Genomic DNA, 22,863 nt, shown 5'->3' on the forward strand with positions numbered 1-22,863 from the left:
GTCCCGTGCAGAGCCTCCGGCCTCGCCTAGATTGTCCAGCCGGCCGAGGTGGCACCTTGGCAGGCGGGTTGGGCTGCTACCCCTGACACCCCCTCCCCCCATCCACGATCTCCCCGGCCGCTCTGCAGTAATATCTACGGCCTATAGTGGTAGCATCTAGCGACTATATAGTAGTAACTGCACGCATCGGGGTGGGGGGGACATCACAGTGAAGACTTAAGCTCAGCGTTGTGTATTTTATAACATTTTTTACGCGAAAGAAAATGTCCCCCTCACTCCCACCGAAGGCGTGGAACTTGGCATGGGCCGTTTTTCCCACAAAAAGCGTGTGAGTTGGTATGGTCGTGCACGTGTCATAAATAAATAGATAGCACGCAAAAATCTCACTAAATCGCTCATGAAACTAATTTAAAGTTGACGGATGTGAAAACGGAATAGCGCTTGCCCACGGCGGGGCTTACGGTGTGGTACCCGGCAATTTTTATTTAGCGTCAACCCCACCATTGGAGAGCCAAATCCTTCGCAAGTGCGCGAACACACACAAAGCCACACACACACCCACAAACAGACAATTTTTGGCTTTTATATACTGTGTATAGATTACAGTACACCGTTTGCATCGATATTTCAGCCAAAGTATCAGACATTAAAAAAGCACGTTTGAATCATAAAAACAACCACATTCACAAAGCAGAATGGTGATTTGACCAGTTTTATGCAACAAAAATGTGGTTAAAATTGCCTTTCCGCGAACACATTAAGCTCCATGCATTTTATCACATTCCAAAGCACAATTCAGAGACTCATGGGTTTATGTATATCTTCTCATATATGGCTTGAGTAACATACCTCTATGCCATTTGGAAAAAAAACATGAATACAGTATGTACAACCGTAACCGTTACCTTTAAAAAATGCATTCACATTACAAAGAAAATACATTCAAAGAACAATATAGGATGGTAAAGGAATTCTCATTACGACAAAACATTGTACCGTTTACCTCCTTTGCCAGTACCAAAATATAATAATAGGGGTTTTCCCCTTTTTTCTGGCAACAAAACTGAAACCTTTTTACAAGGATTCATGGCTGCATTAACCACAATACTTGCAGTTCAAAATGCAAACAAAAAACATACTATGATAATATATGCATTGTCCTTGAAACTGATTGGTCCACACGAAGAGACGTCTTTCTTTTGAGCCTCGATCCAATTGGTGCACGACCAGAGGACGCCAAAAGGCGTACAGCTCAAAGACAATGCACCATCAAAGTAATGAGGGCTCGGGGTGAGCATCTCGATCATTAGACCTCCTTTGCCAGTACCAAAATATAATAATAGGGTTTTTTCCGCTTTTTTCTGGCAACAAGGATTCATATCTGCATTAACCACAATACTTGCCGTTTCAAGGACAATGCATATATTATAGTATGTTTTTTGTTTGCATTTTGACTGCAAGTATTATGGTTAATGCAGACATGAATCATTGTAAAAAGGTTTCAGTTTTGTTGCCAGAAAAAATGGGAAAACCCCTATTATTGTACCGTTTGTAAATGATGATTACTTATTGTAAATAATGATCATTATTGATTGTAAATGATTGCTAATTTTAAATAATCACTGATAGATGATTACTGATAATATATTATGATTCACGATTGCAAATGATTATTAGTGATTGTAAATGACAATGATTAATGATTGTAAATATCAGCAATGGCTGCAAGTGCTTGTTACATATAATGACAAAGATTTTGGAATTATTTGCACTCTAAACTCATTTCACTCTTGGTGAGTTCAGAGAACATGGTGTAATTTCTGACAATGATGAAGCTCAACAAACAGGATAAAAAATATTCAAGTATACATTTTAATAAATACACGGTGCTTAAAAAAATGTCAACACTTATGAGAATTTGCAACAATACCACAAATAAATGCGCCTCCAGGCTTTGGAGACCACCTGGAGAAGATTCCAGACGTGTTGACAACGATGGCGAACAAATGGAGACTGACTTTTTGAAGCTATTAACATACATTTGTTATTATGTTACAGAGTACTATCTGTTCTTTTTCCATCAAAAACGATAGTTCCATCTAAGTGTTAACATTTTTTGAAGCACCCTGTTTATCACTGGCACATTACAGGGGAAATGCTTAACTTTCATTATATTCACTTTTGTGATTGTATACGTTCAACGTCCCCCCCCCCCCCCCCAGTTTTATCCCAAGTATGCTTTTGGAATTATGTCACGAAAGATAAAGTATTGTGTCCATTTTAATTACCAACAGTGCAACATTCACCCTGCCGTGTTGGAGAAGTCCGAGAAAAGAGATCACAGAACTGCTTCTTAAATCTATTTAAACTCGCCTTTTGCCTGTCCAAGGCAGTAAATCTGAAACTTGCAAGCGAAAAGCAGACCGCGACGTGATATGAATTGCATCAATGCGCGTGCAATTTGTAAGGGCGCGGGGACACGGACCTATTTCATTTTAAGGTTATAATCCCTTGTTCATCATGATGTCCTTTTTACTTTGATGTCTCAACAGCGCTACAGCGTTACGGAGATCACGTGACGTGTCTTTAGGGTTGTGAGTTGACGCCGAGGAGGGGGGAGGAGGCGCCTCGGCCCCCATGTGGAGTGACGTCATCGGCTAATTATTATGAATGGGGAGGGGGTCCATTTGGAGGACGTCACCTTATGATTATTAATGAGGGGGTCCATTCGATGTGGAGTGACGTCACCTGCTCATGATTATTAATGACGGGGGAGGGTGCTCCATGTAGAGTGATGTCACTTGCTCATGATAATTAATGAGGGGGGGGGGGGTGTCCATATGGCGGACGTAACCTGTTCATGATTCTAGATTTGAAGCTTTCGTGACTGCAATGATTCATACTCTTGGGTTTTTTCGGTAAAGTCACGTAGGTAAAAATACAGCAATCGTGCTGTGACGGTTCCACCTGAAGACGGAAGCCTGTGTTGCCTCCGAAACGTCGTGATTTTTTATTTTACTTTTATTAATTTTATTTTTTACCTACGTGACTGTTCATGATTATTAATGAGGGGGGGCTGGTCGACGTGGAGTGACGTCCCGAGTGTTAAGGACAGACATTCCTGGGTGCTTCTAGTAGGTATGGCTGCTTATGAGGGGGCAGCACTTTCCCATCCACCTTGCGAGAGAGAAATGCATCACAGTCAACCAGAATTTTAAATGCTCACAGCTGGAATTATTTTTTTTTTGCCAAATTAGGTGCCGAACAACATCTGAAATGGGGTCGGTGTTATTGCTCAGTAACTGGTGACCAGGCTGAGAACATCAACTCAACACGTTATAGAACTCGAGATCATCATGGGCGGCTGCCCGGATTTGAACTCGGGAACTCAACAATGCCACTTCAACATTTACCTCCTGAGCCACCCGGGTGACCTCGCTGAAGACATGCATCATACACTCACTCTCAAACAATGCTTGAGAATGATTTTTGAATATAACACGAAGCTATGATATCCAAGTGTTGTAATACATTCTACGGTGAGCATATACGGTATATGGCCAGTTGTCCACTTAAAGTAAAATGTAATTTACAGTTTACATTTTTCACAAACTGTCCTGCCCTTCGGCAAGCCGCTGCTGGATGACATCTTCCATTATTGATCGTGGAGGATGTTTGACGGCACACTGTTCGGTGCAGACCAGTTCAGATATATCACTCGTCACTGCTGATAGCTATGGCTGGGAATTTAACTCTGATCACCCGATTCATAGTACAGCATGCTAAACACTGCACTATCACTCCACCCCTTAAACTTATGGAACAAAGTGTCTTAATTTCAACTCTAAACTTAAGATGTGTCATTGCTCGCTAAATATTATTCTTATGGCATTGAATAGAGAATACAAGCTGTTCAGGTTATTACTTAGCAGAATGGCTGAGAAAATAATTTATAACTGCAATGTTTAAAAGACAGACTTAATGACTGGACACTTAAAATTGGCTGTGTAAAAAAATGATAAATAAAATATCTATTTCATGGATTTTTGGTAGTTTCCACGGAACAAGATATGTTACCTTAAGCTGAACTAAACAGTAGTATTATCATCTGTGGGACCCTTTGATAGTATCAAAACGATGAAAAAAGAACAGTTACCCGTGCCCGAAATAATGCATGTGTTAAGATGTTAAACACCAAATAGACACTTATGACAAGGCATCAAGACCGCATTAATCACACGTTATATAACTGCTCAATCCGAGCCATCAATGCTTTGAAATTTTCATTGCCTTTGTGCTGTTCGCCCTTTGGCCGGCCAATCTCTAGTCTAACACCGATGAGACAAGGCCACAAATGAGGCTCTCTCTGGTGTAGGCCAATCAGTTTCAAAGACAATGATTAAATTTTATATCAAAGCATGTTTTTACAAGTATGTATGCCTTGCACAGGGTGTATATTTGGTATTTTAACATCTTAACACATGTATTCATGCCAGAAAAGGGTAAAGGCTTTTTTTTCATCAGTAATATCACAATGCAACTTCACATATATTTCGATAAATGTACAATATAAAATATTAAAACGTATTAAACAAACGACATTCGATTCTTGAATTTTTAAAAAATGTTGTAACTCCTAGTACATTCTGCAAACACCCTATATAAATCCCCATTATCAAAAATAAGACCGTGTCTGTGTGAACAGTGCGATTCGCTGCAGAGGTGGAACACTGATGACGCTGATCTGCTGGCTTAAGAGGATCGATCAGTGGTCCTTCTGCAATGGAAAAATATGCACGTTTATTTACCCCTTTGTCCACTTCATCTCAATCAGTGTTGAACAATTTAGCCTGAAGGCGTATGTTTGCCACGATGCCTGTTTGCTTCCGTACCATTGTGGCGCTTTGCTGGACGACGATAATTCTCGGAACTTGTGGGTAGCTCGCGACCAATTGCCAAGGTGGGGACAGCATCTGATCGCTTGGCTTGGTGGTCTGTGGTCGTACCTCTGCTCGTTTGGCTCGTGCTTTCGGTGGAATGCGACGAAATGTTTTTTGACGGCCTGGTGTTCGACTCTATTTGTTGGCTCTTCGTGCTCGACGAGAATCTGGGTTCACTCGGACTTGCAGCCGAAAAGTTTCCAATAAAGTGTGGCGTGCCGGTGGCATTTACTTGCTTGTCGGGAGATGTGTTGAGATTGAGATCGCTGTCTGAAGTAACTTTCGACGGTGCAACAGTTGCACCGCCTGTACCAGTCTGGGTAGAATCTACGGACCCGCTCACTGTCGTGCTGTCGAGGTGAATGCGTTCATTGTTTGTCGATGAAGTAACGTGAGTGACGAATGAGGTCAAGAGAGTCGAGTCAGAGGCATAGGAATCCGTGGAGTTTGTCTCCATGGGTGGGATGGCCATCTCCCTGTGAGACACTGCGCTGGAGCTGATGATGGGTATGGGCTGGGCTGTCGCATTGGATGCTGCGGTCGAATTTAAGATGGACACAGTTGTCGCGTTCACTTCGTCTAAGGCAATGGAAATGGTGGACATGTTGTGGACACGATTGAAAGTGCCAATAGTCACGCTCTGGTCTAAACCACGAGCAGCTGTGGTTTCGTGTTGATTGTCTAAATACATGGAGGTGTCGGTGGTCAAAGTCTCGTCTGAATACGTGGCAGTGGATAATGAAATATGTGTGTCACCTGTCACTGTCGGTTTTTCAGTATGATGTAGGAATATGCAGGACTCTAACTTATTTTGAAATATTTTAAAATCGGCTATATATTTCTCCAAATAGCCTAAATCCGATTGTAATTTGTCAATAAGTTCTGAAGGAGATATATTTGTCTTGCTGTAACTCTTGGTGATTTTCTGAGGAACAAAAACATTGTTTAACCAAATATTCGCTCATAGTGTAATTGCAATATTTATTCTTTTCAACTCTATGACTGTCCGTTAAAAAAAACGAATTCACGTTTTTTGGCTGGGATTATTACAGCTCTTATGCATGCATGCGTGTTGAACTTTTTTTTCGCACTGTATGTAGCCAACCATGCTAATCGGTTAGCTCATTAATCATAGCATGTTGATATAGTTTGTTGTCCACCCCCGCACCTCTTATGAGCAACATACAGTAGTAACAAGTAGCACACCTGTCCTTCGGACATGACTGTCAGCCCTACCCTGAAAAATATCCCAAGCACATGGAGTGATACGTCGCACACAATTCCGAACACCATGCTGTATAACTAACCGGAAAGTATTAGGAGAGCGAATCAGCACAACCGCAAAAATACTGCAAAACCCTACGCAGAAGAAAATTTAGTTTGAGTTTGGAGTATATCTTGGATACTCTTTGATTGCGTTTGTCGCTATGCACATTTGGCGGTGACAAATGTTTAACGCGACCCAACAAGCGACCTCCGTATTGATTTATTTGGGTCCGGAGAGTGGGTGCGTTTGTTATATCATCACCACTTCATATTTATCCCGTGCCTCCCATTGAGGAGCCCCGTGGCAGGGAACCTCCCGATGACAGCTGTCCCCATCCAGCACTGGCCAGCAGGTGGACATCAGGCTGCCAGTAGGGGGCGATGTTGCTTAGTGGTTTCTATATTAAGTAGTTTTTGAGTAATTTGTGAAAGTTTCCAAATTTGGACGTGACACCGAACATAAACGGGCAAGTCTTAGCTTCTTACCTTTTCCTTTAATATGTCGAGGATGCTCATTTCTTCTAAAATATGCTTGATGTTTGTCCGAACTGGATGCAGTTCATGCAGATGATTGTATAGACGTTTCAAATCGTTGTTCAGAAGGTGGAAAGACAATCCAGTGGTACATATCTGGTTATGACAAAAAAAGAAACGTACAGTAATTATATGATACTCATGAATCAAAATAATCTTTGTTTTCCACACTGTAGTACTTTTGCAAAGTGTTCCCTCTGGGGTGTATGCCGGGCAGCAAAGCAAACATTACACACAGCCCTCATGATTCCACCGCCGACCTTCCAATATATGTTGCCTCATTTGCATATACATTACGTACTATTGGCATATTACAATGTTCATGGATGGACTACAGGCGAGTGGATAACATGAGAAAAGTAAACTTATATGAAGCGTGGTAGGAATATTAAAATTGAGTTATCAAATATACGTGTAAGCAGCATACAAAATGTTGTGCTTTTATACACGGTGTGACTCACCTCATCCTCCGCCTTAATATCAGGCAACACGTTTGTCTCTACCTTGTAGTCCAGTGGAAATAATACCATCTAAAAGTACAAAATGTTTGTGGTTATATATTAAACAAAACCCATTTGAGTGTGTATACAATACCATTCTCAACACTGAACATCGTTCATATCCTGCACTACACTGGTGTTCGCAGTTGTGCTGTGCGGCTCTCCGTTGTATTTTTGCGTTGTTACCACGTGATGTTCAGCGTGATGTCCGACGTTTTTTTCTCCACATGCTGGGAGCTTTGGAAATTGAATTCAGCAGCTCAATAGAGTACACGAGTTACTAAATGCAATCCCTTTAAGAAGCTCTGAGCTCGTGGAACGAAACGTCGGACATCATGCTGAACAACATGCAGCGCAACCCAAATACACAATTATTAATAGGTACCGAGTGTCACTGTGATTTAAGTTGCTATTGATATATCAGCCTATTATATCTTCTTCCAATATGAAGTACTTTACTGTTAATTTGTGTTAAAAGACAGTGTAAATTGCATGTGTTTGGAGTGTGGGTTTTCAGTTATGCCTGCACACCATTGCGAATTCAGTCTTAATATTTTCTCGAGTATCAACTATTATGCTTGAATCAAATGTGAATATTCATTTTGGAAGGAGATATTTATTTTATAAATCTGGATTGTTAAAGGAAAACTAATGGCCCTTACATTTCTTGCTCCACTAGGGGGAGCTTTAGAGAGCCATTCTCGGGAGTATTTTGCTTGCTGTTCCACGCTGGAATTACTTAACAAATACGTCAATAATCAATGTGAAGTAACTACACTATTGAGTGAAACAACTTGTGTAGTAGTGAGCTAAGCGATTCTTACCATGTTGTTTTTGAATTTGGCCATCGATACAATGTTCTTAATCATTTCCAGATGACCAGAAGCATCTTCATTGGCAGGATGAGCGTTCGTACCAGGCACTTGTCGGTACTGTAGTAGGAGGAGAGTGAAAAGTGCTGTGGGGAAAGAAAAAGACAAATTATTAGATTACATGACACATTTTTCCGTAGGCCAATTTATGTATGTTAGCGTATATTATTACGATAATGTGATCTCTTTTTACCTATTCAACATTAAGTACATGGATTCGATGTTGTAATGTAAAAAATATCTCAAGTTAAAACATGGCTTTTAAAAAAGTATTTTAATCGAGGTTATTTTTGTTAGGGTTAGAGTAAAAAATATATTTATTACCAATTGGTAAAAAAAAAAAATTTGTTAAACCATTGCTTCCACGTGCAACACAAACATGAAGGAAATGTTTGTAATCCGATGTTATTTGTTACCTTTGGCCAATTTTTTAAAAAATTCTTTATATGCGTGGCGGCTAGAGTCCTCTCGTCCTCTGGCTTGAGATGGCTGCCAACTATAGGTCAGATGATTGCCTGCCACCATTAAGCAATTGGTAATTAAATATAATTTATTTTTTCCTAAAAAGTGTAACATTTTGGAAAGAAAATTTCACGAAAAGAAATTGTCACGCACAACGAGTCTGTGTGCAAAATGTCAGCTCGATTGGATCACGGGAAGTGGGTTAAAAAACGACCGAAAGATTTGCACGGTCGTAAGCGCGCAAGCAAGCAAGCAAGTGAACTTAATATAAAGGATTTTAAAAAAGGAAAGCATTCTCCATCATTATTATAATCTTGAAATGTGTATCGATGCTGATGCCATCCCTCACGGCCCAGTGCTGCTGCCATCCTTTTCATTCCCCGCACATGAACCGATCTCATCGCTGCATCTCTGTGGTGGTCGTCCTCTTGGACGCATTCTCTCCTTTGGCTTCCATTCGATCAACAGCCTCATGGGTCGGCCATCATCCCCACCCAGCCATGCATCCTGCCCAAGCCCATTCAATTTTCTTCGTTGTCAAAATGAGCTCTGCTTTGTCTTTGCTTCAAAATCGGCATGCAAGTTGTCTGTCTCTCAGTGTAATAACAGGTATGCATGTCTTCAAGCTTCTTTACGGAATGTTAAACTTTTGTTCCATTTTTTTAGCCTCCATGTATCTGATTAATGTCAAAGCCAGCAGTATGTACTGATTCAAAATGGTATTCTTCATATACATTGGTTTGCTTCTTTTCATTATCATGTTCCACTTCTTAAAGGCACTCCACCCTGTTTTTTTTCTCTGCGTTATTTCATAACGTTCATGTCTAGCTGCTTCAATAACAGCCCGAGGTACATATATTACGTCATGTGTTTTTACATTGTGTCCCTTCAGCGGTAATTATTATATTGGGCAGGTACTTTAAAAACATGAACAAAAATCAAGCTATAAAAAAGTTGACGTGGAAATTATCTTTGAGTGTCAGCATTTATTTCGTCTCACATATCAGCTGATCGTGATGCTCACTGCTGCACACAAAAGTCCCAAAACTTCCCCGAAATTACAGTTACGCCCAAAAAGTTTTTTTTTAAATCACCTAAATTTTCTCTTTAGAACAGAAACGTATAAAGTCTGATTAATTATAGACTAGATAGGTAAGAAAGTATGTCACACCAACTTCATGTTACATCAGTTTGGAATCAATATCCTTAATACCATTCATCATACAGAGTGATACATTTATAGATGTCCTACTGATTTATAATGACCCTCTATATTTCTTCTTACTGGTAGGAACCTCCTGGTTACACCAGCCCACAGGGGATTATTGTGTCCGTCCGTCCATCATGCATCCAAAAATGGGAGGGGTGGGGCTGGGTGGAGAGGGGAGGGTGGGGAGGGGCTGTGTGGGGAGGGGCTGGGTGGGGAGGGTCGGGAGGGAGGGGCTGGGTGGGGAGGGGAGGGTGGGGACGGGTGGGGAGGGGCTGGGTGGGGAGTGGCTGGGTGGGGAGGGTGTGGAGGGGCTGGGTGGGGAGGGTGGGGCTGGGTGGGGGGTGGGAGGGGCGGGGCTGGGTGGGGAGGGGCTGGTCACCCCATGGTGCCCTTATAAAACTCAACGTTTCACCTACTCACGCCGGCTTGTGCCCACCCTCACAGTCGGGCATATTTGCGGAATACCCCACGTCGCCGTTGACCCTGGCCATTGACCGAGCAACCCAACTTTCCTTCCAGCTCCCTCCACAGGAATGTGTTAACAGCTGACTGAATATTGAGTGTTCAAATGTTGAATTCTTGTATTGAGTTTTGGTGGCAAATGTGTTGAGGCTTGAAATACAATGTTTTCTTTATCATGATTCCCTATTATTGTAGTGGGGTATCTAAATTAATCACCCCCACAATACATTTTGGGATTTATATCGCATCTAAATGCAACCGCTTCTCAACACTATGATACTGTAGAATAGTACTTCTTGACACCAAGGGTAATTGTAGAACCAGACGAAGACGAATATTCTTACTTAAGGCCGCTTGCCGTTTATTCACTCATACACACTCTGGCCACCGTACACTCACTGCTTGTTTATACTCTCTGCACTCGACACTTACACCCATTATGGCGCACGTCAGAACTCTGTCCTTTACGCGGACATCCCGTCAGCTATTTACGCCCGGGTACGACTCCCGTTTGTCTACTCCCCTCGTCTGCCCGGGGCGGGGGATCATCCAACACCACCCGGCGACGAAGTGAGACCTCTACATCTCGAGCCCTTCTTCTTCTGCGGCGGCTGGGATGTCGTGCACGCAGGCTCTCGTTCCTCTCTCTCCCAACGACGGCGACTTCACTCTCCCCAAGGCGACCCAGAACTCACGCACACTCCTGCTTATAGAGCCCCCCTCATTCTGAGTCCACACGTGCTCCCATGGCGCCAACCCCGTGTCCCCACGCGCACACCTGCAGCCCCCAATTGCCCTCACTCTCACAGAGAGACTTGCGCAAGGTTGCATCATGCATGCCCTTGCACGACCTTTCCACAACTCACACTTCCCCGTGCTCGTCCCTCGAGGCCCTTCTCTACAATACCACTGTCAAGCAAAAGATGGCCGGATTGAAAAACATAGACATGCAATGCAGTGTATTTATGCGTAGTATCATATTTTCACTTTTTTTTATATACTGTGTATTTAAAGAAGCTCCAACAGCACATGCAGCGAAACATCAGACGTCATTAATTCATTCAGAAAATTGTAAGCGCACTAATTGGACGTGCATAAAGAGAAGGGTCTTAAGACAATGACGCCGACGTGCAGCGAACTGCGGACGACTGGAGCTGCGACAGAGAATTGTCGTTCGCCTTGTCTGCTTCGAGAGGCCACGGGCTCGACAGGGAGGCCACTTGATTCAGATCGTGCCAAACAACACGTGGTACAACCCGCAAATAGCTACGCAGTCACTGCATTCATCACCCAAAGCCATCCGAACAAATCTGTCCGCCCACCGCTTGCTGTGACAGTTTTTTTGTGTGGAGCGTAGCATTGCCTTCAGCATGTCTGGTTTTATAGCAGAAGAAGTCAGTCCGGATTTGGAGGGGGGGGGGGATATCTAACTGTTTATCATCACATACAGTATTCAACTTTGTGCTTGAAAAGTCTGTGGAACATCGACAGTTGATTATACCAATCCATAACTACACTATCTGCCTTGGATGTTTGTAAAAAAAAGGCATTTTGCTTAATTCATGTAAAACGCATAAGCACTAATTTAAGGATGGGTTGTCCAGTGGTTGCAAACGCACGAGAGCGTCGCGTTCCTGCAGTTGGTAAAGACGATGTGAAAATGTGTGTCCTGTGGACAGCCAAAGGGCTTCACCAAGGAAATGTGCAATGTTGAGCCAACGTTGGTATGTGCTTGAAAACATTGGACTAACTTTGGCCCAACGTTCCGTGATTACTGGGATCCATTGTCTCACGGGTTAAGACATTCATTCAAATTTGGCATTCTAGGGATTTAAATACTCATCATTGCTGTGACCGTTTAGTTTGCTTCAATCTGTAGTAGCAGCAGCTTTCAATTGACTGCACTATTTTCTACTCTGCAATATGCAGTACTACTTTACAGTGTATGTAAAAAAAACGTCTACAGGAATGTAGGCTGCAAGCAGCAATGGCAGAATGAAAACAGAATGTGTAGATGACTACGGCCAAACACTACACAATTGTCGCCTTATTTTTGCTCGTCAAGAGGAATTCCCGTACAAATATACCAAAAAAGAACCCGGGAAAATCCTGTGCAGCAGTGTGGCTGACTCAGCTCTCGCTAAGAACTTTCCAGAATGCGGCCACCATGACATCCAACGACAGAACTACTCCCCGTCGGATCCCAGAGATGACACTTGAATCGTTTGTTTGCATGTATTTTCCAACAAATGACAGGCTATTTTTTTTATCTTACCAGGTAAGGCCCATGAAGCTATATAGATATTTTTCAGAAGCGACCTGGCCATAAATGATAGCTGAACGAAGTGGCCTTTGTGGACATTTATAGCAGCCAAATACCCGAAACGCCTGTTTCTAGTTTCTAAATGTGTGGTGAGGGGGGGGGAACCGGACAACCTGGAGAACAATCTACGTGACCACGGAGAGAACATGCAAACTCCAAATATACAGCAAGGTAGTCAACATCTCACCACCGTGGCACCCCAGGCTACATAAAAATGAAAGCAAGAGTTTTGGTCGACTGGTCTAGTTATAGAAATATTTTCTGAAATATTTGTTTTCATCAAGAGTGTCCAGGGTGTTAACTGACACTTGCGTAGCTAACACGTAACGACATTTATAATCTATAAATTGTACAGTATGGATTTTTGCAATGACTATCACACCCAGTCAAGCAGATAAACAAACACATACATAATTAAGTGGTGCACACCGCCGTTTCGGATTGAATGTAACCTAGCCATGACAAATGTAAAAAAAATAGCCCGTGGGCGTTGGTCGAAGGGGGTAAAGGTTCCAATAGCACTTTCAAGTGGTGTTAGCTATGGATGGGCATCAATCAAGCTAAACTCAACTTTTTATTTTACCAGGTAAGGCCCACTGAGCTATATAGTTTTTTTTTTCAGAAGCGACCTGGCCACAAATGATTGTGCAACAAAGTAAATGGCTTATCATGTGGAAATGTATAGCAGCCGAATGCTCTGAACGCATGTTTATAAATGTGGAGGGAAAAACCGGACGACCCGGAAAAAAATCCTCGTGACCACGGGAAAAAAATGTAAACTCCAAATAATACGGGTGTCATGGTCAGCGATTGAACCTGCGACCTCCTGTATACCAGGCGAGGTAGTTAACATCTCGCCACCACGGCACAAACATAGGTGTCAAGGTTCACCGTACAACTCGATAACCCTCTAACTCTTATAAAAAAAAATACTGGGACAATTTTCATGAGCAGCAGAACACCAACGCAATTCGATTACAAATTGCGTTTGTGTTCTTTTGATTCTGTCAAAAAATTGACGAGGAAAATGGAAAGCTTTTCTCGCTGATGCAGTGTCACATCATGCTTGTATAATAACAATGTTTGCGGGTGGCAACAATTTCCAGACTTCAAATAAATTTTACCCTTAGGAAATTGGTTCGATGTACAATGGTACTTTTTTAGTGTTTATGTTATAAGTTATTCTTCTTAGTACTTATCTCATTAAGTGTAGTTTACTTTCTGAGTCGACTTTCTCCAGTATTCGATCTATCGCCATCACCACAGTAACGCGACCCCCGTTGACAAATTCTCGTCATGTCTTCTTTGCTCTGCCATTCTCTCTCTTTTCCTAAACTTTCATGGTCTGAACTTTATTTAAAATGTAGTTTACTGACATCTTGGCCATGTGTTACAACCATATCTGTCTATCCTTACTCAACTTCTCCTCTCTCGACGATATTACTTTTACTCGTGCCACTTCTGTGTTGATGATATTTTCAACTGACTCCACAAATCTATCTCAGCAATATCATCTCTGTCACCCTTATGTGTTCCAGACCATTTTTCTTTCCCAGAACTCTGAGCCATACATGAACACTTGTGTGATCACCGTCACTGTGCACTACGCCTTTAAGTTTTATGTTATTACAGTACAGGTTTATTAAATATCGGTATTGCATAAACACAAATATTCATATCACTTAAAAATTAATTGGAAGAATGTGTTTCCAACACTGTAATTATGCTTTTTAAAATGGTGTGCCCAACTATACTGCTGGGTGGACAGAGGCCAGATTTATTTAATAAATACTCTCTGGTTCTTTCGGTAAAGTCCCGTAGATAGAAAATAATAATAAAATAACACGACGTTTCTGTCGCAACACAAGTGTCCGTCATCAGGGAGATTGATTTAAGAAACTTGGCCACCGAATTTAATCACTGGTTGATCAAACGACCTAACGTCAGTTTTTATTTCCTATCACTTGGATTCCGTGGGCATGTACGGCTAACATGACAAAACATGTTTCGCGCACAAACCCGCAAAAACAAAGTCATAGGAATATATCTGCTCCAGGTTAGATACAGTAATTTTCCCATACACTGTCATGCTTGCACGTGCCAGATTGACGACGCAAAGGGGCCGTGATGAATGCATAGATAACCAAGGTACCCAACATTCTTTCATGTTTAACACGTAGGCTTTCGCGACCAATATTATTCATAATCAAACGTTTTTGGGTTTAGATCGCGTTATTTATAAATGTGTCGTAACCCTCCACCACCCGACACGGCCAATCAGTAAAAATGTGTCACGTTGACAAAGACAAATAGTTCACTGCTTTAGCCCACCGGTGTGTTGTAAATGTTGTGGCTTCAACACACCGGTGGGCTAAAGCAGTGAACTATTTGTCTTTGTCAACGTGACACATTTTTACTGATTGGCCGTGTCGGGTGGTGGAGGGTTACGACACATTTATAAATAACGCGATCTAAACCCAAAAACGTTTGATTATGAATTCTTTCTGTTCCAATTTCCATGCCCAGCCATTTAAAATAAGAAAAAGCCTGTGTGCAGTTATAACGACGCCTTTTGTTGTGACGGTGTAATGGTTGGCAGGTTGAGTTGTCAATCCAGAAGTCGCCTGTGTAATCCCCTCGCATGGCAGTAAAGAAAAGTTAATGGTGCAAGCCACTGCCTGGCACAGAAACCACCACCACCACCATGAGGAGCTCTTGAGAGCCCCTCTCGGTGATATTTAGCCTACTCTTCCACGCTGGCCAGATGTCTTGAAAGAGATGGAGAGTTACCCACACTTTACTCCACTACACGTGATCTGCCGATCGACTAAATGACACTTGCTGGGTGGACTGAGGCGGGATCGAAATGCCAGCGTGCTAACCGCCGCACATGACGGCAGTATTATATTTCCTACGAATATGCAATGCAACACGTTCTGCAAGGCAGCAGTGTCTGGACATAAATATATATTTCACTTGGCTACGTCTCGTTCCCTGGCGGATTCAAGCGAGATGAACGCTGCAGTGAGAAGACAATCAGCAAACATCTGGCGAATAGATTTGACAACACACAAAGAAAGATGAGCATTGCGTGTACAGAAGCTCGTATCCAGACCACAGAGTTAAAAATAACTAAATGTGTATGGATATTTTGTTGTTTCGACCACCAACTCAAGGAGTTGAGAAAATGTGGTCATCCTTATCTCAATGTACACGATGAAGAGGCCCATAGTGTAAATGTGTAGTGTAAACTAGGATTTGATGATGTTTTAGGAAGTTTAAATCTAATATTAAACAATTGGGCTTGTGTTATTACCTCATTATGTACTCTGTTGAACTGTAATATAACACCTCTGTTATTTTTACAGCACAATAGAACCCCACTTTCGTTATCATGCTTAAATACCACTAAAATAGAACACACAGAAGTATCGTTATCATGTTTACTTTTAAGACCTAATCTCCAAAAGTATATCCACCCCTCATAAACAACATTGATTACAATTTATAACGTAAACAAAAACGGACCTTTTAATTTGTAAGACTGTAAACTTCTGCAACTGATGCAAAAGTAGTTTTGTTTATACAAATATCTGACCGAGGTAAAAGTTGTTTCAAAGTTTGATATTCACATACAATTCACAACTACTGTATATCACATTGACTTTTAAACCATAATGTGTATGAAGCTGGCCAAATGCGAATAGTATCACAACCTTTGCTTACGTACAAAATTAGTGAGTGTGCTCAGAATTTGTGTGTGCTGTTCGTCGTGTGTATATTCAATAGGTGCTTGCTAACAGCACTTGCCCCAAGTCTGCTATATGAGGGATTCATAATAAAGGTTTTTGGGTTAGATCGCGTTTCTATGATTGTGTCGTTAACCCACTACCACCCGACACACCCAACTCGTAAGATTTGTCACGTACACGAAACATGCCAATTAGTTACTACTTTAGAACACTCGTGTGTTGGAGAGTAAACCCACATTTTACAATTTGAGTAAGGCATTTCGCTGGCGGTGACTCGAACCAGCTTAACATGACAACCCTTACTAATTGGCTGTGTCGTGTGGTCGTGGTGGGTTCACGCCATATTATATTTACGCTGATCTAACTGCAAAAAAACCTTTACTACGGCTCGCGAAAACTTACGTGTTGTATAGTGTTGAGAATAGTGTGTGAGTGTGTGTGAGTGTGTCGCGACTTGGTGTGGCGGTGGTGGTGATGGGAGCCCCAAAGCGGAGTGGCTCACGCAACTCGCGTAACGAACCCACAACGACCTCAGTTCGATTCGGCCAAGGTCAGTGGCAAAACAAATATCCGAAGCGCTCCGGTGCACGCATTTACCCTCGCCCGGTGCGGTGTGCATGACAGATCAAGCGCGACCCGGGGCGTGGTTGCTGACCGCACAATACAAGATGCGTGTTCGCTCACGGCAACTTTGCTCCAACACTCTCAACAGGCGTTTACGGGTGATGGGGAGAGAATGTTTCATCCCCGTGTGGTTTGTGCTCGTTTTCGTGAGCTGCGTGCGCTCAAAGTCGCGTTGGCACCTACCTGCAGGCAAGCGGGGACGTCTGCATCCACCTCGGCTCTTCAGCAGCATCGTAGCGGCTGTGACGGCGGTTGCGAAGTGAATTGCGGTGTGTTCTGTTGGTCGCCGTTTAATTGTTGCAACGTGCCACTCACTACTTGACTCGCTTGCTTCTCTCTGGCTTGCTGCTCTTGTGCGCGGTCCTGTGTGCTGCTCCAGCCACGCACTTTCACTTCCTCCAGAGCCACCGCTCTCTCTCTCCACGTGCGCGCCCTTATGTAGTGGAGGGTGTCACATGATAATGGGGATTTCCCCCACAATGTCCATTCACTTTCCCACTCCTCCTTTTCCGGGGATAATTCATATTTTTATTCTTGCAGTGCGAGAGTATGGCAGCTGCGGATTAAGGGCACTCGTCGTCTCTTAAGCATGCCAGGGTTGTTCAAATCCGCGGTGGGTGTGTTTTGTTGCAATACTGGGAATGTTATGAGCTATTTGTGTGTGTGGTTTGAGTTGTGACTGCGCTGTGAATTGTGTGTGTGTGTGTGATTTGAGTTCTGTGCGTGTCTGTGCTGTGAAGTATGAGTGTGTGATTTGAGTTGTGTGTGATTTGAGTTGTGTGTGAGAGAGAGAGTGCGATTTGAGTTGTGTGAAAGGATTGTATATCTAGTGCCCCCGGGGTGACGAGATGTGAACTACCTCGTCTGGTATACAGGAGGTCGTGGGTTCGATTCCGACCCTGATGCCTCTATATTTGGAGTTTGCGGTGTTTGATAATAGGTATTTCCCCCTTTTATCTGGCAACAAAACAGGTGTTAAGATGTTAAAACACCAAACTGAAACCTTTTTCAAGGAATCATGTCTGCATTAACCACAATGCTCGTGGTCAGAATGCAAACAAAAAACATACTCTGATAATAAATGCATTGTCCTTGAAACTGATTGGTCCACACCAGAGACAGCTTTCTTTTGAGCCTCGTCTCAAACACCTTTTGGCGCTTCTGGCTAGACCAGAGGATGCCTTTTTGAGACGAGGCTCGAAAGAAAGCTGTCTCTGGTGTGGACCAATCAATTTCAGATATCATCAGAGTGTGTTTTTTGTTTGCATTCTGACCACCAGCATTGTGGTTAATGCAGACATGATTTCTTGAAAAATGTTTCAGTTTGGCGTTTTAACATCTTAAAACCTGTTTAGTTGCCTGAAAAAAGGGGCAACCCCTATTATCATATTTTGGTACTGGGAAAGGAAGTCCCATGATGTTTGCAGTGTTTCTCTCCCTGTGATCGCATGGATTTTTCTCCAACTGTTCCGGGTTTTCCCTCCACATTTAGTATTTGGCTGCTATACATTTCCACGTGATAAGCCACTTCGTTGCGCTATCAATTGTGACCAGGTCGCTTCTGAAAAAGAGCTATACAGCTGAGTGGGGCTTAACTAGTAAAATAAAACATAGTTTAGTAGGACTGTGAGTTGATTCCTTTTTCTAGGAGTGACCCTGGATGCGTGTGCATTGGAATCAGCTGAAATTAAGGAAACAATGCAGATGTGAAATAGCCTTCTCAGCGGACCTAAGCTTAGGAAACACCACTGAAACAAATTTCGATTTAAAGCTTTCGTGACTGCAGGGATTCATCTTCTTGGTTCTTTCGGTAAAGTCACGTAGAAGGGAAATAATAAAATAATAAAAAATAAAACATAATTAAATCATTCTCACGACGTTTCGGCCACAACGCAAGCAGCCGTCCTCAGGTGAAGAACTGGTCTGTCGGGAAGACAGCGTCTGAATGAGCACGAGGCACGAGACGCTGTCTTCCCGACAGACCTGTTCTTCACCTGAGGACGGCTGCTTGCGTTGTGGCCGAAACGTCGTGAGACGCTGTCTTCCCGACAGACCTGTTCTTCACCTGAGGACGGCTGCTTGCGTTGTGGCCGAAACGTCGTGAGAATTATTTTATTACGTTTAATTTTTATTATTTTATTATTTCCCTTCTACGTGACTTTACCGAAAGAACCAAGAAGACCACTGAAACAGCGAGCGTGACCACACTCAGCGTCCTGTGGTAAGAAATGTGGTTAACTAGTTGTGTTCCCGCAGCATGCTCGTACAATTTCACTTTCCTCTTATTTCACGTTATGTAGGCGTATTCGAAGCACACTATCTGGTTCTATCTCCCGGCGTGTCAGTTGAAACAATGGGCGCTTTTCTTCAATCCTATGACCTCTGTTTATCCAGCGGTATAATAGGGTGCGGTAAAGAATGTACACTGCAACCTTTTCAGAGACGTCCAGCTAGCGTGGAAGAGAAGGCCAAATACCCACGAGAGGGGCTTTCGAGAACTCTTTCTAGTGCCAGCAGTGGCGTGAGAAGGCAATTTTCAGGTCTGCTCTTTAACCTTTATAAGTAAACGCATGATTGTTTCTGATAAAGTTCATTATGCAGCGTTTAATTAGTAAATTAATAATACACGAGTGCGTGAAAAGTGCTTAGCTACAGCCTGGTCAAACCTCGAAAATTTCCACGCAGGGTAAACCACATCCTTCACACGTGTCTACTCCAATCTACCAGCGACCAAGACTGTTGTGCTGTTGTCCTTTCCCCCGCACCTACAATCGTGTTACGGTGAAATGTTGAGCTCGAAATTGTGCCCTGTGCTTGCAGTTTTCAAAGTCTCGTTTCCACGTTGCATCACACTTTGAAAGGCAATTGTAGAAAATGACACGTTTTTCCATTACGTGTTTTCAAATACGTGGAACACAATATGGCACAATGATTGAATACAAAACTCATCGTATCTATGGTATGCAGGAAGTCGTGGGTTTGATACAGACTCTTGACACATGTGTTGAGGTGTGTAACACGACACGAAGGCAGACGTTGTCGGGGCTGACGCCAAATGGTTTATTAAGGGAATTCGCCTCGCTTTTGGGAAGGGCCAACACAGATCACTGGCTAAGCTCAATCTCCCCTGGGGAAAGGGTACTGGGGAATCCAGACGCCTTCCAGGCTAATGGGCTCTTCCCACAGCGCTGACCAGCAGTTCATCCAACTCGGCCAGCCGGATAAAGATGCCCCCCCTAGCCTCGTGCTCTTTCTCCCTTACCCTGGGTCCCCACTTCCCCACCGCTCACGTTCCCGATTCCCCGCAAAGACCTCGTCTACGTCACCGGTCCCCCCTCAAATACCCCGAGGGGACATGACGTCACTCCTCCCGAGGCGAGTGACATCCCGTCATCACTCTACTCCTCAACACATGCATGTATTTGGATTTTGCGCGGATTTTTCTCTCGGTCCTCCGGGGGGTTTCCCTCCCCCGTTTATAAACATCTGTTTCGATTATGTGGCTGCTAATATAAATTCCCACATGATATAATCCACTTCATTGAGCTATGCTGTGTGGCCAGGTCGCCTCTGAAAAAGAGCTAATAGCTCAGTGGGCTTTACCTAATAAATACAAGTTTAGTTTAGTTACTCTTCTTATAATCAGAGTAACTAAACTCAACTTTTATTGCGGATAATTGCACTAAATTATCCGTGGGAGCTGTAGTGTCCGTGAAAACGCATTATCCACAACCCTATTTTTCCTCTTATGTGCAATTATCCGTAAATTTCCCGTGGATGAATGGAGTAAATTCACAGACACCACCGTGGATAAGAGGAGTTAGGTATATGCATACAGTACACGCTTTAAGATATAGATAATACATAATGGTGTTCGAATATACATTAACTATTTGTACAACAAGTAATTAAGAAAACACTACACACATTTCCTGTAATTTACGTTTGTTGAATAAATATTACGTTATCAGTTCCGCATCAAAAGCGAATAATCCACTCCTACTGCGAATGAGCCTAATCCATACCTGGAGTCACATCTGCATTTGACAGTTGCATTCTCTACAAGTCACGACGATATTGTCTCTCGTCTGACCTCTTTACACCCACCTGAAAGATCCAAAGAGTATACATTCCTGCAGTCACGAAAGCTTTAAGTCAAGATTTCGTCGATTACATTTAAAATTGCCCATTGAGATGACGCCATCGATGCTCTTATAGAACTTCGATCATAAACAAAGACGTTCATAATCTATAATCTCTTTTTAGCTCCATCGTAGACAAATTCATAATTTTAAGCCAAGGCTTCTCGAAAAGGTGCTTCTCAGCTTTTTTACCAAGTAACCCCCCCCCCAACCAGGATATAAACTTTTGACCATTCGGTGTTTTTCTCAACGGCATAGTCAGCTCGGATGACTAGTGATTTCAGTCATGGTGACGACTGAGAAACTTTATTGAATTTTAAAAGAAAACCCTATTTCTTAGGAATTCTCCTCTGTGAAATAAAAGGAAAAAACGTTGCAGCACTGCGATTCTCGCTTACCGCAGACTTGGAGGAAGTGCCCCCACCATTTAATTCAACATGTGAGTGCTTAAAACAGTGACAATAGTATGAAAAGCGATGATAAATGATAGCATAATATTCTTTGGGTCGGTAAAGTCACGTAAAACAAATTTCTTTTTTTTACAAAATTTGTTCTACGTCACTTTACCGAAAGACACAACGAATATGAACTCCTGCAGTCACGAAAGCTTTAGGTCAAGATTTATAGTAAAATAGTTTTTAATCCCAGGAATAGTTGAAGCTCTTGTTGTTTTCGAGTCTAAGCAATGTCTAAGGCTCTAAGCCATCCTAAAAAAAATGACAGTGTGCTTCTCAGTACAGTACTGTAGTTGTTTTAGTTCATTCATATATCTAGTGATATTTTTGTCCCATTAGCCTTTTCAAACAGCGTTGTCAGGTGGTTCATTCGACCCCAGAACAGTACAGGGGTTATTTTGATCAGAGTTTGGGGCCTTGTTGAATGTAGTAGACACTCTTGGTGCAGTTTATGTCTATTACTATATAGTGAATTTGTTGTTGTTGATCCTTATCTTCCACTGGCATGTTTTGTTTTGGCAGGGTTGATCGTGATTTACCACCTCAAAAATAATAATACTGAATAAAAATGCCATAACATGTATAAATACTAATACTTTCGCCAACATAATTCCGAATAATAATATTCTCAAGATAGTCAGGGTCAGCTCCCTGTCGTCAGCACGTTCTTGCCAGCACTGCATAGAACATGGCTGATTACTATGACTGTGAACAGTTAATAAGCGTGCGTATTCAGGATATTACTGCACATGACCCACACACATGACCCCAATTTGTACAGGATGTGTCCATTATGTGAAAAGATTATCAAAATAATAAACTGCAATTCAATGAGTGCTTGCTCAAATTATAATTGTCGAAATGGAGAAAAGTCGTCTGATTTGTGCTGGTTAACAATACAATACAGTTTTAAGATATTAAGAATTTGTTGTTATCAGTGAGCTTCTCCATAGCGGAGGGGTTTTGCCATGGTGTAATGGTTAGCACACTGGACTTGCAATCCGGAGGTTGCCGGTTCAATGTCATAACTTAACAACTGCAATAAGTTGTGTTGTTTTTCTAACCCCCCCCCCCCCCCACCTCTGTCGACACAACAGTATAGATTGAGTACACCACAATCTGTGGGCAGGTGATGTGTGGTGGATTCATGATCTCTTCCCAGCGTGGAAGAGTCGACCAAAATATCCTTTAGGGTGGGCTCTCCAGAGCTCCCTCTTGTGAAGGCCCTTCCGCGAGTGTTAGTGTGAGCCAACAATGCCATTATTTTATTTTTATTAATTTTAATTTAATTTTTTTACCTACGTGACTTTACCGAAAAAAC

General features: G+C 42.5%; 1 protein-coding gene across 2 annotated transcripts; it reads right to left on the reverse strand.

The window, feature by feature from the left end:
- Window positions 1-563: 563 nt before the first annotated feature.
- Window positions 564-17,336, reverse strand: LOC133347713 (serine-rich adhesin for platelets-like). Of its 2 annotated transcripts, XM_061560217.1 has the most exons (6): window positions 17,129-17,336; window positions 8,065-8,198; window positions 7,202-7,270; window positions 6,693-6,836; window positions 4,893-5,865; window positions 564-4,777 (listed from the first exon to the last, which is right to left on the reverse strand). In XM_061560217.1, the coding sequence occupies exons 1-6, from the start codon at window positions 17,175-17,177 to the stop codon at window positions 4,578-4,580; spliced, it is 1,569 nt and encodes a 522-aa protein (XP_061416201.1). In that variant the 5' UTR covers window positions 17,178-17,336; the 3' UTR covers window positions 564-4,577. The 2 variants fall into 2 exon arrangements, with proteins under 2 accessions (XP_061416201.1, XP_061416203.1); XM_061560219.1 differs by having other exon boundaries at window positions 564-5,865.
- Window positions 17,337-22,863: the final 5,527 nt, after the last annotated feature.

The sequence above is a fragment of the Lethenteron reissneri genome, chromosome 26 (assembly GCF_015708825.2).
Source record: "Lethenteron reissneri isolate LAM-NWPU_2019-01 chromosome 26, ASM1570882v1, whole genome shotgun sequence".
NCBI lineage: Eukaryota > Metazoa > Chordata > Hyperoartia > Petromyzontiformes > Petromyzontidae > Lethenteron > Lethenteron reissneri.

Bases quoted from the DNA above. Each gene is read 5' to 3' on its own strand.
- LOC133347713 (XM_061560217.1), bottom strand. From the start codon at position 17,177: ATGCTGCTGAAGAGCCGAGGTGGATGCAGACGTCCCCGCTTGCCTGCA. The intron at 7,271-8,064 runs GTAAGAATCGCT...TTGTACTTTTAG, and splicing joins CCAAATTCAAAAACAACATG to ATGGTATTATTTCCACTGGA. The intron at 5,866-6,692 runs GTAAGAAGCTAA...TTTGTTCCTCAG, and splicing joins TCGACATATTAAAGGAAAAG to AAAATCACCAAGAGTTACAG.